The 17,840-nt window shown below is 39.9% G+C and overlaps 3 protein-coding genes across 5 annotated transcripts in view; 1 reads left to right on the top strand and 2 right to left on the bottom strand.

Annotated features, from left to right (window-relative positions):
* The window catches only part of LOC113501518 (dedicator of cytokinesis protein 9), a 38,804-nt gene that overhangs the window by 13,450 nt on the left and 7,514 nt on the right, over positions 1–17,840 (top strand). Inside the window, exons 25-30 of one of the 2 annotated variants that reach the window (XM_026882700.1) lie at positions 87–247; positions 1,971–2,091; positions 2,253–2,348; positions 2,558–2,688; positions 3,002–3,143; positions 16,540–16,952. In XM_026882700.1, coding sequence (XP_026738501.1) covers positions 87–247; positions 1,971–2,091; positions 2,253–2,348; positions 2,558–2,688; positions 3,002–3,143; positions 16,540–16,952 — 1,064 coding nt within the window. Of the gene's footprint in view, positions 1–86; positions 1,536–1,970; positions 2,092–2,252; positions 2,349–2,557; positions 2,689–3,001; positions 3,144–16,539; positions 16,953–17,840 lie in introns of those variants that run through there. The other variant, XM_026882699.1, reaches the window with a different exon arrangement.
* LOC113501520 (venom acid phosphatase Acph-1-like) lies at positions 3,162–10,239 on the bottom strand. 2 transcript variants are annotated; one of them, XM_026882702.1, is made up of 10 exons: positions 10,042–10,239; positions 8,414–8,535; positions 7,919–7,986; positions 7,468–7,575; positions 6,619–6,700; positions 6,242–6,399; positions 5,617–5,799; positions 5,057–5,177; positions 4,193–4,440; positions 3,162–3,436 (listed from the first exon to the last, which is right to left on the bottom strand). In XM_026882702.1, the coding sequence occupies exons 1-10, from the start codon at positions 10,071–10,073 to the stop codon at positions 3,284–3,286; spliced, it is 1,275 nt and encodes a 424-aa protein (XP_026738503.1). In that variant the 5' UTR covers positions 10,074–10,239; the 3' UTR covers positions 3,162–3,283. The 2 variants fall into 2 exon arrangements, with proteins under 2 accessions (XP_026738503.1, XP_026738504.1); XM_026882703.1 differs by lacking the exon at positions 10,042–10,239 and adding an exon at positions 8,727–9,388.
* Positions 11,151–15,563, bottom strand: LOC113501521 (venom acid phosphatase Acph-1-like). Its single transcript, XM_026882704.1, has 7 exons — positions 15,327–15,563; positions 14,942–15,055; positions 13,610–13,849; positions 12,819–13,001; positions 12,534–12,654; positions 11,878–12,092; positions 11,151–11,377 (listed from the first exon to the last, which is right to left on the bottom strand). Exons 1-7 carry the CDS (start codon positions 15,462–15,464, stop codon positions 11,219–11,221), a joined length of 1,170 nt encoding a protein of 389 aa, XP_026738505.1. The 5' UTR covers positions 15,465–15,563; the 3' UTR covers positions 11,151–11,218.

Raw genomic sequence — 17,840 nt, 5'->3', positions numbered from 1 at the left:
ACCATAAAATGTTACTTTAAGATGGGGTTGCTAGGACCTCCTCTTTTTTTCGTAATTACTCCTGAATAGCTGTGTTGTCCCGGCAGGCGGCAGCTCGGTGTGCTCAGGCGTGGTGGCGGCTGTGGTGCGGCTGTGCGAGGCGCGCGCCGGCTGGCTGCGGAGGGAGGCCGCCGCCGCGCTCTACCTGCTCATGCGGGCCAACTTCCAGCACGCCACCGGCGGGGACCTCACCAGGGTGCATCTGCAGGTACACTACACGCCGCCGCCGCGCTCTACCTGCTCATGCGGGCCAACTTCCAGCACGCCACCGGCGGGGACCTCACCAGGGTGCATCTGCAGGTACACTACACGCCGCCGCCGCGCTCTACCTGCTCATGCGGGCCAACTTCCAGCACGCCACCGGCGGGGACCTCACCAGGGTGCATCTGCAGGTACACTACACGCCGCCGCCGCGCTCTACCTGCTCATGCGGGCCAACTTCCAGCACGCCACCGGCGGGGACCTCACCAGGGTGCATCTGCAGGTACACTACACGCCGCCGCCGCGCTCTACCTGCTCATGCGGGCCAACTTCCAGCACGCCACCGGCGGGGACCTCACCAGGGTGCATCTGCAGGTACACTACACGCCGCCGCCGCGCTCTACCTGCTCATGCGGGCCAACTTCCAGCACGCCACCGGCGGGGACCTCACCAGGGTGCATCTGCAGGTACACTACACGCCGCCGCCGCGCTCTACCTGCTCATGCGGGCCAACTTCCAGCACGCCACCGGCGGGGACCTCACCAGGGTGCATCTGCAGGTACACTACACGCCGCCGCCGCGCTCTACCTGCTCATGCGGGCCAACTTCCAGCACGCCACCGGCGGGGACCTCACCAGGGTGCATCTGCAGGTACACTACACGCCGCCGCCGCGCTCTACCTGCTCATGCGGGCCAACTTCCAGCACGCCACCGGCGGGGACCTCACCAGGGTGCATCTGCAGGTACACTACACGCCGCCGCCGCGCTCTACCTGCTCATGCGGGCCAACTTCCAGCACGCCACCGGCGGGGACCTCACCAGGGTGCATCTGCAGGTACACTACACGCCGCCGCCGCGCTCTACCTGCTCATGCGGGCCAACTTCCAGCACGCCACCGGCGGGGCCCTCACCAGGGTGCATCTGCAGGTACACTACACGCCGCCGCCGCGCTCTACCTGCTCATGCGGGCCAACTTCCAGCACGCCACCGGCGGGGACCTCACCAGGGTGCATCTGCAGGTACACTACACGCCGCCGCCGCGCTCTACCTGCTCATGCGGGCCAACTTCCAGCACGCCACCGGCGGGGACCTCACCAGGGTGCATCTGCAGGTACACTACACGCCGCCGCCGCGCTCTACCTGCTCATGCGGGCCAACTTCCAGCACGCCACCGGCGGGGACCTCACCAGGGTGCATCTGCAGGTACACTACACGCCGCCGCCGCGCTCTACCTGCTCATGCGGGCCAACTTCCAGCACGCCACCGGCGGGGACCTCACCAGGGTGCATCTGCAGGTACACTACACGCCGCCGCCGCGCTCTACCTGCCCTGGGACTCGATCTACCGTAATGTCTAGGGAAAGGCTCGGCTCAGTCAGTAACAAGCAGTACATCCGCCTGCGGCCACACAAGTTGAGCTTCAAGTATGAAAATGTAAAGAAAAAACCTGAAGACCTAAGACTTTTTGTTGATAGAGTCTGGTGATTATGCTTAGTTGCCAGTTTTCACTAATCCTTACAGTGTAGACAAATGAGGTAAAAAAATATGAGTAAAATGTTTTATAATCATTCCCTCCCATGGTCAGCGTCGACAGCAACATCCGTCGTCCGAGTCTCCCTACGTTTAGAACTTTGTTTTCCAATGATCTGACAAACCTTACATTTATTTATTAACGTGTAAATTTTGTAACATTTTTGTCTTTCCTTCCTTGAATGTCATATTTCTGTTCAGGTTATAATGGCTGTCTCAAAACTGCTCGATAACTCTACGGCACTGAACTGCAAACGCTTCCAAGAATCTCTTTCAGTGATCAACTGTTTTGCGACCGGTGATAAAGCCATGAAAGGGACTGGTAAGCACTATAAATCATATCTTAAGTTTTCCTATCATACCGAAAGTTAATGTAAAGCTAACCTGCCAGCTATATTTTTGGCCAAGAGGTATCAGACTAATAGTTTTAATTAAGGTTTGAAGTTTTGTTATATTTAGATTTCTGTATAATTTGTCTCACAGGTTTGTCAAGTGAAGTAGCGGAGCTGATGCGTCGAGTGCGTACTGTCGTCGGAGCGCGGGCTCGTCTCGCTGGAGTAGGAGGAGCGGGGGCATCAGGTAATAAACCTTACATATTTACTTGCTTTAGCTTTGAAGGTGTTGGCCAATGGTGACCGACAGATAGAATATGAGAACCTGCGTTCGATTTGTTTATTTCAGCAAAAAATCAGATAAATCAATGAATGAAAGATCTACTTTATATTAGTGTCAGTGTTATCTCTGTATCTATAGGTTATCTAAATATGTACGTCTGTATCTATTATTAGGTGCTGGCAGCATTCAGTTAGCAGAGTTACAACACGCGCTGGCCGCGTCTTGTCGCGCCACACCGCGACTTAGACACGCGTGGCTGTCAAATCTTGCCGAACATAACGCCCGACAAGGGGACTATGATGAGGTAGGTACTTTTTTCCAACCAACATCGTGTAATCCAATCCCATTTTGTATCTTTGAGCCATAGCCATTAAATTAACTAGGTAGATTAAAATTACTGCGTAATATAGTGGAAATACATTGTATCATCCAAATCCTTAATGATGACATCACTGATGTCACCATAGCAGCGACACTCTGTATACAAAAAGTCTTCAAACAAGACTAGACTTCAAAAAAGGTGCTAGACTAGTTGTACTAAAAACGTGCATTTCTTACAGAAGTAAACAAAGTCATTCATTTTCCTCAGTTTGACTAATCAAATCCTATTATAACAGGCTATGTGCTGCCAACTACATATTGCTGCGCTGATAGCAGAATACCTAAAACTAAGAGGAACGCAACAGTGGGGCGCCGACGAATTCGCCGAGATATCACTCAACATACCTCGAGACGAAACCGGCCTCAAAATCGACGAGGGTAAGTAAAACACCACTAGCACAATAACAATAATATACTTTAATTTCAGCGACCTAAAGTCCATTTTTAAATACCACAGCCTAATCCATCGATTTGTCGAAACTCGAAAGCACTAAATCCTATTTTCCACTATCGTATGTCTATGTATTAGGAACAAGTTTGCAGTCTTTGTTATAGTTGTGTGACACTATATATTTGGTTAGTTCCTTGAACGTCTCGAGAGCGCAGAAGGCATTGCACCCGGGCACTTCCATGAGGCGTGGTTCGGCCGAGTCATCGTCCCAGTAATATATCTGAAAAAATACATTCGCAAGAGTAACTGACATTTTGTTGGAATAAAAATTGTGATTTGGAATCAATCAAGCAGAAACATCATAGGACCAAGCTGTTTACTGGGAATGACGAACAAAAAACTATTTCAATTGGGGAAACACATTTTGTACTTTTCAGGGTTTTTAATGTTATGCGTTTCATTTAGTCGTAAACTTTTCCCGGTTATTACAAATATTACAAGTATTTAGTCTGTGTTATATTACAAACCGATTTTAAAATAGAGAAATATATAAAAAAATAAGATAATTAGTGAATGGTATACATAAAAAGAAGTCCTTCGAATTAGTTTTGCAGTCTTAAGTCATTAACATATCGGTCACGTTTCATTCGGTCGAGTTCATGGCCAGTTTTCTTACAAAACTCCTTCGACGGGTCATTAATTATGTTTACATTTCAAGATATTGTCTAACGTTATTTTGTATTTATGGTATTTATCCAATTTGCCTTGACGGAAAAGTCTTTAATACTGTCAAATTCGTTTCGCAAAGCATAGCTAAACATAGTAAGTTGGTAACGAGAGGATCTCTTTTGATTAATATCTAGCCTACAATCGGACACTAGTTTACAAATCTATTACAGCGGGAGTAGGAACGCGTCTTAAAAAATATATATTGTCAGGAATCAGTACCGTCCTTAACAAGCAGTCAATATTCTACACAGTTTCTTTATGAATTCTAACACCGTCACACAAAACCAAAAAGTTAAACATACGTTACCTTAAATCCATACCGCTGTCCATCAGCCAAAACCTTCTGTTCCTTACTCGCCTGAGGCGATGGTCTTCTCTCATGTAGTTCAAACAGTAACGCGGCTCCCGGGTCGGGCAGGCGAGGGGGCGGGGCCACGCATGCGCCCAACAACGCCGCCACGGACACGGGCGTGCCCGTACGCACAACTAAACGAAGCTGGGACTCCCCTGCTATGTTGCTATCTGCTTCCTTTATTATTTGCTGGAGCAGTGCACCTGCATATACAAGAAAAAATAAATGGTTTTTTATGAAACATGTCTAAGAACACTCGCAGAGTACTAAAGAAACTTTATTGTAATCGCTGTAATGTAATATCTATTCAGGACTTCTGATGCCACATTCAGTCAGGTCGACAGATACGTCAAACTTAAAACGTCTTTCTTTTTCGTGATGGATTAAAAATATTGTATTTAAGTAAAAAAAACGACAAGGTTACCGATCCAGTATTATAATATAATAGGCATAGAAATAATAAAATGAAACTGCAGAGGATTAAAAAACTTATGGAATATGTTGTTAAACGAGTTTACAGAGATTAGGTTTTGATTTAGCGTCTCAAGGTCACCTTAGTGAACCTACATATCGAGGGGTCATGACATTAGAACATCACGTGTCTAGGCGCCTCTTAAAAAACTGATCAATATGCAAATATCCAAACTGTGTTTCCATTCAAAAACGTGGCATCGAGAAAATTGTCTATCGATACAATATTTTTTGGAACATTAACTGTAGACCTTTTTTGCCAGTACGTTGACATCTTTTTAACGTTAGGCGTACGTGCGACTGGGACTAGCTCTTGTGATTTTTATTCAAAATGCATAAAAAACTTACCGCCGCTCAGTTTCCTTAGCAGATTGTTGTGGAACATCATTGAATACTCCAGTCGGGCAATATCCATCAGTTTTCTTTTCACGTGTTTCGCCCATTTCGGATTCGCTACTTTGATGTCGTCCTAAAAAAAAAAACCTCTTACTATAAACAATAAGAACACCGCATTCGACATTCATTTTATATCTTTATTAATATTACCGTTAATTATCCTTAATGTCAGTATCAACCCATCAGAGCATTTCATTACATCCCAAATTCAATGATTAGGTAAGCAAGTAAGAAAAGACTATACCGATGAACACACACTTAAAGGCCAAAATTAACATGCAACCATACGTATACTAGCTGTTGCCCGCGACTTCCTCCTCGTGATAGGCAGGTAGAGTAAGTAGGTAATAGATAATTAATTTACAAGAAAATAATATTGCGACTATTAAGACTAAGCTATCTTATATGTCAATTTGAATTAAGCCGGCTACCCACGGTGTAAGTTCAGTAGTTTACCGACATACAACGTGACACGTAAATATCATTATAAGCATAGTAGAAAAAAAAGTTACCTGTATCAAGAATAAGTTGTTTAGATAGTAGGCTTCCTGTGGCGTGCTGAAGTTCGTGTTCGTCATTTGCGCGATCTTATGGAAGAGGTCGCGGTACGGCAACAACAAGCCTTCGTCGGTAAACGCTTTAAGTATCCTCTCCTTCTCTTGTTTGTAACGAGGACAGTTTTCTTCGTATAGTAACTACAAATAAATATCTATTGTTTAGAATTAATAACAGTATTGTTGCTAAAGTTCCTCAAATCAATGTAATATGATGATTAGAGAATGTTTTAAGGATGGGCAAACCTCGAATACTTATTTATGATATGTTGACATTGAAAAATTAAAAGAAACGATTTAATTAAAAAGAAGCCAACGTATAACGTACAACGTCAAATGTATGAAGGGTAGGGTAAGTCGTATTGGCATTTTCTTTTGGTTCTCAGTTCTTCCCTTGTCCCTTCTCTTATCCCTATGTAGATCAATATGGCTTAAGGAGACAAACTTGAAGTTCATCTACGTTTTATAATAGCTATTAACAACCACAATAAACAGGTAGCATTGAACTTCAATTTAGCATAATGTATTCTAAATTAAACGTTTTTAAAGCTATTAAAAGATAATTATTATAAATACCACTCACAAAGTCTTGTTGTCGCGGTGGATATTTATAAGGCACGGGTTGCCATGGTAACGTCTCGTTCCAAGCTTGCTCCGGCGACGGCGGCCAAAGACCCGCCGATATCAACAGAGCAGTCATCTTACTCAGTGCTGTATCCGATGATATTACGATGTTGTTCTCTATAATAAAAAAAAGTAATAAAATAGTTTTAAAATGAAAAAAAAAACATTGGATGAGCCGTTGATGGATATGAGCTGGCTCGTTTCTTTTTTCCCTGTCCTCTCTCTCTTGACTTAAAAAGTGAGTGACAGTACTATAGTCAACACCTTCTTTTGTTCATCAATCAACAGGCTTACAGACTTCCAAAAAAAATGTCACGTCGTTATTTGAATAATTACCACTCTGATAGATAGGTCCCAAAAACTCGTCATATCTCTTCCTAAGTAATGCGCCCATTTCGAATGTCAACATTTTGCCCTCCTGCAACAAAAAGAAAATATACACAGATGTCTCGATTAATAAAGTCCGCTCCCCTCGCAAATGCTTTTCTATTAGAGCTGGGTGACGTGCGACAAGCAATAAATCATTATTAGTGGTCGACAGCAATCTGCGTCTCTGCCGACACCTCGTTCCCGTTTAGAGCAGTCTGCGACCTTCGGCTATCGGGACTGCGGACTACCTCTCGCATTCGGACCGGGAAGCGGACGCTTCGTTATAAAATCATTAGTCTTCGGCCGTCCTTCTGGTCTGACCCTTGACTATAGTTCCGGAGATTCATTGCCACGGCCTCAACAAATAGATGTCACTCATCACGCTAACTATATTACGTGTCAAATAACACCATTTACCATTTCCGATGGAATAATCTCGCTTTAACTTAGGCTCGTTTTGTTCATAATATACGTAATATAGATTGGTAGTTACTGATATTTAACCATAGTTAATATAACTCAGTTATGGGTGACCTACAAGGACGAAGTAACAAGTGTTCTTTTGTGGTGGTACCAGTATTGTATGAGTACGATAGAGGAGTGCCACCGCGTATGATGTATGTATATGCAGATCATCATTGACAAAAACGAGAGCCTCGGTTATGGTTTACGTCATAATCCATTCGTTACGGTCAGCGGATACCTAATTTAATATATCGAGGTACTACGGCAAAAAATCCATTGCAAATAATATGCTGCTCTTGTAGTTCCCATGAGTAGGTTTGTAAAGTGTTCAGGCATAAAGTAAAAACTTACGTTTGTCATAGCGCCGGCCCCGTAGGGTGCAAACACGTGGTCTGATGGAGGCGTCCCGAGCATTTCTAGCTCGCCCTCGCTGGGAGTACGTTCCCCATGTGACATAAGCTGCAATAACATAAAACATATTATTTAAGGTATTTAAGCCGACTTTTTACGCTGTTATGCTTTCATACCAAGCATAATTACACTGTTATTTTATGTAATCGATCATGTAGCAGTTAATGAAAAAGAGGAGCATCCTAATCAACTAATTTTATCAAAGGCTTCGATTTTGCTCTTTAAGACAATTCCAAAGACCAAATTATTATTTTTTACTTTTGAAATTCACTATTAGGCGACTTAATGCTATTAAACGCACGTTTCGTCCAGATAGATAACGTAATGAGTACTTTATATGTTTATAACGATTTATAATTTTACTGATAATATTACATTTTAATGGTCTTACCACGTGCACTTGTCGGAGTACAGTCACTTCAACAGTGGTGTCTTTCATCAGGATCACTGCTACGAGGGCTAGTCATAAATAATGCTAAAATTACTATCTTATATATTTATAACGTAAAGCAAATAATTCTAACCATTTGTACCATTAAACTGGTTGTATCTAAAAGCGTACCATGTCTAGTTATTAGGATGTCAGTCGGAGTCATTAACTATTCCCCTTTTCATTTAATGACAATCACGTTTTCCAGTATCTCACACATGCTTACATTCTGGGAATGTTCACTATACGTGTCAGTTCTCCGAAAACTTGACAATTTCTGCAAGAACCGAAACTGACTAGTGGGAAGTTTTTTAATCGGAAATTTGGGCTACTTTTTTACCAATATACTTAGGTCGGCTCATAATTTTCAGACTCAAAAGATCTTTTAAAATTCCGGTCATTTTAGTTACACCATCATGAAATTATTAAGAAAGATCTATAAATTATCATGCATACCGGCGATGAGCGAGATGCCCACCAACACGCCGAGGCAGCAGCAGGTATGTTCGATGCGCATGCCCTGCGCCGGCGCCGCTTCTGCCGCGTTGGTCGGCTCCTCCTCGCGACCGCCCTCTTTCCTACGCAAATTAAACCACACAAAGCCACTCAATAAATCACCTAGAGGGATTTCAGTAATTATACACAGATTGCTAATGAGGATTTCACATTTCAAAGAACAAGCCAATTCCATTTATTACCTGTGCCATACAGATACAACATTTGACAAAAACATCCGCTGTATTGAATGATGTATCAAAATGTCACTTACATTTTTCTCCGCCTCGTCGGCAGTTCTACATTTTAATCCGATCTCAATCGCGCTGGAGACACTTACGGTAAATCATAATTCATACTGTTTACTGTTGACACGAAACACAAAACTGTTCTGGCATGCACTGTATGAGGGTTTGATAGGATAGACGTTAGCAGTGCGGCGTCGAGGCAGGAAGCGCTCGGTGTGCGAGGCGAGGTCCCACTGAGATCCGCACGGGACGCTAGCCATGCGAGATTCACGGTCGCGGCGACCTGTGCCCGCAGATGATTAACTTTGTCCAATCGATTGTACGACGGTGCCTATTTACACATGCGTGCTCGCATCGTCCGATGTTGATAATATATTTAGATGACGATCCGACGCCCTTGTTAACCTTAACATCAATGAAAATTCTGATTTGGTCACACAATGTGTGCTTACCGAGTATTCAGCTTAACAATTGACCATACAAAGTAGTTGTTCATTCATACCTATGTTACCGGTTATATGGTAAATTTCAAAATAGAAACAATTTAAACTTAACGTAAATCCTGATATGTAATGAAATTCTCTAAAATCCGAAATTAGTTCCCAGATTACTTTTGTTGCAGGGAATCTCCAATTAGAACAACCCTGTACTTTTTTAATCGAATGTTTGTTGGTGTTTTCATTACATTCTTTAGACGTTCTGTCGACTTATTATCAGTGGTACATTTTAAACTTCCAAAAACGCTTAAGAGGACATACCTAGCTATAGAAAAAAAAAATTGTAAACTTCACCAGTAACATACCAAGTTCTAGTTAATTTCCGGCTATATTGTGCACATGCAGTAAAACAAAGAGTATGAATAGCACGGTTACATGACAGTTTTATTCTGCATGAGGGTGCTTTGATTCGCTGATAGTGTAAATTAAAAGATTGCGCGCGCGCTGCCGTGCGAACGTACAATGCCTTCCGCCTGCCCTATCCTGGTGGGGGGGCTACTAAAAGACAATTTTGCTAAAGCGTCCTCGCATTCTTTAAGATATCTACTATTGTAACAAATGTTCTTACTTGACAGAATGAGAAAATTCGCTTCAGGACTAAGGTAACATCTTAATTTTTAAGTGGTCGTTATTGACGTCTTTGTTTTAAGACCGAATCTGAGCCAAACCCAAGGTAGTACAAAATCTAATTCTCCTGTCACACTAAGCGATAAATTAATGTAAATGGAGGAAAATAAAATCCTTATTTACGCAGAAAACATTTACATAAATTATCAGCTGGTTAACAAAACATCGCAAGATGAGTAAGTAGGTACAACAATAAATAATAATGAGGGATACTCACTTGACACATAATATATCCGTTAAAACCACCATTATACACTAAACAGAGTTAAATTATTTTTAATTTGTTTTTGTATTTTTGCTCAGCCTGTCTGCGCTAACCTCACAAATAAGATGTTAACTATGTTCTCATAATTCAATGGCCGGCTTGCTGCGAATGATAATTATCTAATCAAATTGTAAGTAAGGCAGCTTCGCGTTTTATGACATCGTTATTATTAAACTAGCATCTTTGTTTTACGTCTGTGTACTATTAGTAATAATGATAATTTCGTTTTCATTGCCTTTTAGTCGGTACTTCCCTTTCCGTGCATATACAGGTATAAGGAACTGGTACTGTTTACTTAGGTTTAATATTTTGATCTATAGAAGTAGTAGTCTCATTTTAACCCGTTTCTAGTTGGAGATGCCATCGATAACTAAAATCCTACATGATTTCTGTTTCCAAAACCATTACAAATCAAGCAAAATGCAACATAAAAAATTAGCAGAACTTTTTTATTTAGATTTTTTATACCGTTAAAACTTTATTAAAAATTCCGCTTTGAATGAATTGAATGATTAGCAGGTATTTAGTCAATTACTCAAGGTCAGATATCACGTTCGACATGACAATGTACATTCAGGAGGTGACGTCAGCATCGACACGCATGCTCAAACCCGCAAATTCATCAATGGTTTGTCCCCTGAGCCCTGTAGTGACTTTGGTAATTTATATCTACTGTTTTTCCTGAATTATTTTAGTGCGGGTTTTGTTAAATTTCTTCTGACAATTATATTTGAATTTCGCTTCGTATAAGCATTTGTGTCATGCGATTTATTTTATTAAATTGAGTAGGTTTTAATTAAGCTTTTTATATTCTTCATTGAAATAGCTATATACAGGACTCATGGGTTGAAAGTTGGTATTTGGTAGAGAAAGGGAACCTGAAGGCAATGTCTCAACTCGTTTTCTTGTTATAATAATCATAATAATAGCCTATATACTTCCCACTGCTGGGCACAGGCCTCTTCCCATATTCGGAAGATTCCAGATTTGTCATTATAAATAAAAATATGTTTCGCATATTGCATATAGGGTTTATAATTTCATTGAAATAAAACAATACATACTAATAATCACAGCCACTTTATTCGTGTCAACTATCTACATCTAAAAATGTGTAACGCCTTATGTACTATAATGGGGCCCTGCATGCTTTGTCCATGTCCGCTTGTGTCCATATCACGTCTTGCATGAGAGCAGCAAACTTATCAAACTCGCAGAACACCTGATCTTGACAACCTTCAATCGGTAGAGCCAATCCTGGACCGCCGGCATCGGGGGCGTACACAGCCTACGCAAAAAAAACCAGTTAACAAGTTAGTTACGCAGAAGCTAAATCATTAGAAAAATACAAGAAAATGGGACAAAGTAGTTTGAGAAACCCAAATGATCGAATTAAGTATCCTGAAATTAAAGTTCGAAGCCCAAGATAAAGGAAATTGTCGCCATGTTTGGACAGCAATTTTAACCAATAATTAATATTAACAAATATTTTTCTGTATGCATTCTGTTAAACTTGTTTGAATGCTATTGACATATAGTAGAGCAATAACCTGAAAAGTTTATATGTCCTCTAAACCCGCATTTCAAATACATTTTTTCTGACATTTTAGCACAGTATTATACTGTAGCGACTGTATAAATAATTCATGATTTGTCCCAAATTTTCGCTTAAAATTAATTGCATGCACTGTTTAGAAATATGGTTATATGGCTATGGAATATAGAGAGCAAATATCTATGTTGGTTAGTATTTACGCTTGTCGTTTCCTATGTAAAGGTAAACCTTACCGAAATTCCAAAATCTCCAGTTGTCTTGTTTCTTCTTAGTTCTAAAGAGAAGGTGGCTCCGTAACTGGGCTGGTGTGTCTGGTAGACTCTCGATGCTGACATAAGGGCCGCGACGTTATTTTCGTGCGCAGAATACAAGTAAAGCTTCGGCTCTCTTTCCTTATTGTCGTAAACAACACCACTTGTGATGTTCAGGATATCTTGCATTAGTACACCTTTAGGCAAGAAAATAATTATCAGTTATAATTTAAAGAATTATAGGAAGTAAAATAGGGAAACTTAAATTCGTCATAAATTGTTTTTACCCGTTCCCTATTAATTTTTTGGCAAATAATTACAACGGGCCTACTACATGTACATATTAGTATCCCACTGCAGGGCAGAAGTATCCCTTTGATCCTTTCATTCATCACAGCCTATGAAGTTTTTTGCAAAATTGTCTTGTTCGCCACGCCATCTTCTTCTGGGCATTTTTTCCTTATACCTCGGCCTGAGGAAAGGTGGTAAAATGAGCGTACCGAACTCCTACTAGCAAAACCACCCCGGTGTGTCTAATCGCACGTCTGCGCAGTACTGCGGGAACACAAACTCTTCCGCAGCACCTTCTTCTGAAACTGCCGTCTGGTCTCCTCTTGAAACTATATTAATAACCTCACCTGTCGCTATCCTGACCAGATCAGCATTATGAAATTGCGTTGCGTATTCAAGTCTTGTCACCTCTCTTATTTGCGGCATCACTTCTTGTGCCCATTTTGGAGGGTCGACACCCACATTACTCTGCAAAAAACAATTTTACCCACATTCCAAGTAAATAAACAGTATGATAGGACAGTAGTTAAGCTGTCAATGATCACTTTTGAACAACGAGAGACTTGAGGAAAGTAAACACGAAGTCAATTAAAAACAAAATAACAATAAGAACACATCCAAAAGCTACATACCAATGTTTGGAATAAGTTATCTATAAAGAAAACTTCTTCGGGTTTCGTAACATTTGTTCCAGTTTTGTTACTCAGGAATTCGAACAGGGGCCTGTATGGATCTATCTGTTTCTTGACATTTGGCAGCTCGTATGATTTGTCTCTCAACTTGAGGTATACCGGACAGTTGTACCAGTAGAGCAGCTGAAATAGATGTCTGTTGTTACTAAGTGCGCTTAAGGAGAAATCTATATGCAATATACATATCTTATCATTTTGAGAATTTGATGGCGATGACGTGCCTTATCTTAAGTCTACTGGCAAAAGAAATTTATACGTCATAGCACTGTTATAGAAAATAAATTATCCGCTTGTTTATAAGTTTGTTTCTTTGATATATTATGATGGAACTTAGTGTATTAACGTAGTCACTAAGTTCCATCATAATCGTTAATTTGTTTTTATTTATGACGTTTAGGATAACCCTTATTAAAACCAAAGAACAAGGTACAAATATACGAAATATTTGTAATTGTACCTAGTGAGTGCAAAAACTAACTGTTTCTTATATTTGCAAGTAAATTATTTTTGTACCTACACAAGAACATAAACCCCTATTGTATAAATTATTCTTAAAATTCGCGTATTTATCGGTTTTGCCTGACTAGTTTCGGATCCGAATGCAGTACTTAATCATGGCCGCGAGTCGAAACTACTGGTTTGGACACAGTTTGGGTAGACTAGTCGGGGAATCCCTACAAAAACGATTATCAAACCGTTCTTAAATAACATTATTCTTGTTAATAACTCACGTCGTCTCTATCTGCCGGTGGCGTATCATACGGTATCGGTTGCCAGTCCAAGCTCGGGTGCCACTGTTGAGCTGGTGAGGGAGGGTACAATCCTGCCAATGCAGCCAGGGCTGTCATCTGGGTCCTCTCATAATCCGTAGTACGTACCGTAATCTCGTCAGGGAGGTATAACTTGGAAATCAATCCATCGTACCTCTCCCTAAGATACTTACCCACTAAATAGGCTCGTTGTTTTCCTTTCTGTTGAAATAATAATTTATCATTCTTATTAGTAAAAGATAAAAAAATTGGCATGATATATTAACTCTACAGAATTCAGATTAAATGCGATTTTTTTTAGTAACCTAAATTGTGAGCTATTTTAATGATGGCAATTAAATCTGAGATCGTGATAGACAAAATGACCGCTAAGGTAATTTGAGAATCTTGGTATTGAACCGGTAAAGTAATAATGAAATTATAATGTAAAACGAAAACTTGCTCAGGTTTACCTAATATAATTAGGTAGTATAAAACCTTTTCATTATCCTTATGAGAGGCAAATAAACAAAAGGGGTAAATTTCTGTGACATTTCCTCGACAGCTTATATCCTACGTAATACTTATACACTTTGCAGAAAAAAAACAGCCTTTTTAAATGGTGGGCAACTCTATGTAGAAATATACTACTCTGACTAATACTGCAAGTGAAAAATAGGGGTGAAGATACAAAATATTATCAGCTGTCCAAATATTGTACTAAAAGATCGACACTGTTTCGAATGTATTGTACAGAATTATTTTTTTCCAAGCATTCAAATTTTGTTTGGAATGTCACTTTAAACATGTTTTCTTTAATAATATATTCAAACAAGTAATAGTAAATTAACGTAATAGACAAATAAATGTATGAATAAAAAAAAGCTACTGAGTGTCCACTCACAATTTCTAAAGCTAAAATCAAGAGCCCAGTTAAATGTAACATCATACTTAGATTTATAAGAATCTATTTTACCATTTCATATCGAATCAGTATAATGAACAAATTCCGGTTTCAATTTTATGACACTTCGACATAACATAAATATCAAAGGTTGTTTTAATATACACTAGATATTACAATTTGTGTCTGACTTGACAACTAATAAATTTAGTAGTACTATTTCTTGTAGAAAGGTTGTATTGCCATGCACAATGGCTCGTATGATTTATAGATCAAGAAATATAGGATATACACATTTTGAAATGTCTAAAGATAAATAGCTGTTGTCAATCTCCCTAGACCATTTTGATTACAGGAGTGGAATTAAAGAGAAAGAGGAAATGATAAATGTGTTTCTAGCATAAACTTACGTTAGTGAGAGCCTTCTTCCCGAAGGGGAAAAAAATGTTGCTGCTGACATGCTTGTCAGATGGAAATAGATCCAATTCTTCTTGGTCCGGTGTTCGGTCCCCGTGACGGAATATCTGTTTGATATCAAGTCTTATATCAGTTATAAAAGAAGCATAAAATCTGCATGATGATTGACTGATGCATTTGAATTTGTAGAGAATATTTTAATATCTAGCATATCAATAAGTTTTTTGCATGCATTTGAGAAACAAAACCGGTATCATAACTAGAATGCTATTTATTATCAAACTAACAATAATTATCTGCGATTCTTATTCGGATACCGGGAGCACGATTGTATATCGTGACAGCCTTGTTCAACACATGTATATTATTATAACATACCACAAAAGCCAGGAGTATTTCTGTGTCCGCTAGGGGATTTTCGTCAGGTAGCTGAACGGGTTCAGCTCGAACCGGGGGTTGATCCTCCCCCCACACTCCCCCCACCAGTGCAACTACCAACACTAACACCAACTCCATGATACAATCGTATTTTCCCGCCGAACAGACGCGCCGGTCTCTTATCGGCGGTCGGTACGTACGCGCGTTCGCGAACACTTTTCGACTGCAATACACAGAGCCTCTGCTCCATTTATATAGAGATACATAGAATAGTATTTCAAGAGGGCCGGCGGCGGGACAATATCGCTTCAATAGCTCTGCGAATCTCAAACGACGTAATCTATATAGCTCTCGACTATAAATATCAAAAACTACATCTTTGCGTTACCTGCACACGTCTCAAATATTAAACAAATTACAATAGTCTTGTACTTAATTATGGCTAATGTATGAGACATGGATGCGGAAAAACTACTAATTACGAGTAGGTAGGCGTTTTCAGGGTCACGATTTTATTCATTGAGTTTTTCACAATATTTTCAGTGTTTGATATACATAAACTTGGTTTATCATTGTTATCGGGATAAATAGATTATTCATGTAAATAATAAAATAGCACGGATGTGGTGTGGAAAAAATATTTTTAAAGAGAACAATGACATGGAACTAATTTATTATCAGGTACTGGGTGTCGTTTGACAAAAATAAGTAGGTATTTTAATTGATTGAGCTTGATAAATCGTATAAAATAAATAAGTAAATATTTTACCATATCTATGACAAATCATATTTGCTTCAAATTGTACAAACTATGTTCTGTGACGAATATAGTTAGAAAAATATTTTAATACTCCCGATTGGAGCGATCGAATAGTAATCACAAAGCGAAATCCGAACATTGTCTCTTTGGTATCGAATGACCATAAGCAAAAATTACAATTTGATTGATGCATCAATTGATACGTCCCGACCGATTTCGGCCTCGGCGCAAGATACCACTGTAATATTATAATGGACAAGCATGTGCGCAAACACAGGTAACCTCTCTGTTCCTTAGTCTCATAGCTCGATGGGATGGCAATCCGACACAAGCTGAGAGAGATCAGGAAGACGCACACAATATTTGATAAATTGTTGCGTGCCTTAGGACGTACGTTCTAACAATATAATTACATCAGAGTAATAATAATGGACGAAAATGTTCTCATTCCAGGTATGACAGACGTCCACTACAACGAGCAAGCCCTCCTCGACCAGCTCATGGTTTGTACGGAAGCCGTCGACAAGGCAGAGAGATATGAACTCTTGGGACCCTTATACAGGCTCATAATACCGATCTACGAACGGCGTAAGGACTACCAAGCTCTTCTCACCTGTTACCAACACCTAACCAAAGCGTATGCCAAAGTGATCGAAGTCACGAACTCGGGGAAACGACTCCTCGGTAGATTCTATCGCGTTGCTTTCTTTGGGAAAGCACATTTTGGAGAAGATGAGGAAGGCATAGAGTTTATATACAAAGAGCCGAAGCTGACCTCTCTAAGTGAAATCTCAGAGAAGCTGCAAAACTTTTATGAACAGAAGTTTGGTTCAGGAAACGTGAAAATGATTATGGACTCAGCACCTGTAAGTATATTCCTAAAATATTTATATCTAATTATTCTCCGGCAATGAGTTTGTACTATAAAAAAAAATGGCGGCTTTATTTAGCTAAGTACTTAATTGTACCTTATCACTAATAAATTAGTGTGTAGGTAAATTAGGATTGTTATACGCTATTTATTTTTATATTAATATTCGTAATTGCAGAAATTTCACACAAATTAGTTTTACGTAGAAACTTACATATAATATAAATTAATTATGCCATGAAACGATAAACTGGTTTCGATACAATTAGTTAACGAATTATAATTAAAAAAAAATACATTTGATTCAATTTGCGCAGCGACAAATGTAGCGATACGCCAAGGGAATTGCCAATATATACATTCATTAGGTTAGGATAGAATTTCTTCACCAATAAATACATACATATATTACTTTATTGGCTTTTCCTCATCTTCATAAATTGAACTTTCAGCAATCGTAGATTTAGATTTTATGCAATTTTAAATGAACTGACTATATTCCTAAGGCCCATTCATATCAGCTTAATAAGGCATGTAGAGGCTAACTGCACTGATAGCCGAGTGTCTATCCGTCGTGTCGTGTCGCGGGTTCGATCCCATCGTATTCAAGGATTTGTATGGTCCAGGATTTCTCGTCTCCGAGTCTGGATGTCTTGTGCAACCTTCTGATGACTTTTTGGGAAACATAAAAGTCGCATTGTCTAAAAAAAAAATCGAATAATTATTTAGGTTTTGATGACATGAAATTAAGACTGCGTTCAGACGTCATGCATCTCGGCACCTGCGTCCTACGCTTAGCTTTTATTTGTTAAAAGTTGAGTCTTATGACACATCAATAGATCTCAAATTACATTAAGCAAACCTCACCGTACGTGGCACGAGC

This window comes from Trichoplusia ni, chromosome 15 (assembly GCF_003590095.1).
Source record: "Trichoplusia ni isolate ovarian cell line Hi5 chromosome 15, tn1, whole genome shotgun sequence".
Taxonomy (NCBI): Eukaryota; Metazoa; Arthropoda; class Insecta; order Lepidoptera; family Noctuidae; genus Trichoplusia; species Trichoplusia ni.
Note: the sequence above shows the minus strand (reverse complement) of the source record. Positions and strands in the feature narration are given on the sequence as shown.

Coding starts and splice junctions, on each gene's coding strand:
- LOC113501520 (XM_026882702.1), bottom strand. CDS start 10,073: ATGGTGGTTTTAACGGATATATTATGTGTCAA. Junction 5,800..6,241: donor CACCGCGACAACAAGACTTT/GTGAGTGGTATT, acceptor ATTTATTTGTAG/TTACTATACGAAGAAAACTG. Junction 4,441..5,056: donor GCTAAGGAAACTGAGCGGCG/GTAAGTTTTTTA, acceptor TTGTATATGCAG/GTGCACTGCTCCAGCAAATA.
- LOC113501521 (XM_026882704.1), bottom strand. CDS start 15,464: ATGGAGTTGGTGTTAGTGTTGGTAGTTGCACTGGTGGGGGGAGTGTGG. Junction 12,093..12,533: donor TCTGGTCAGGATAGCGACAG/GTGAGGTTATTA, acceptor TCTTGCCTAAAG/GTGTACTAATGCAAGATATC. Junction 11,378..11,877: donor CTGGAGATTTTGGAATTTCG/GTAAGGTTTACC, acceptor TTTTTTGCGTAG/GCTGTGTACGCCCCCGATGC.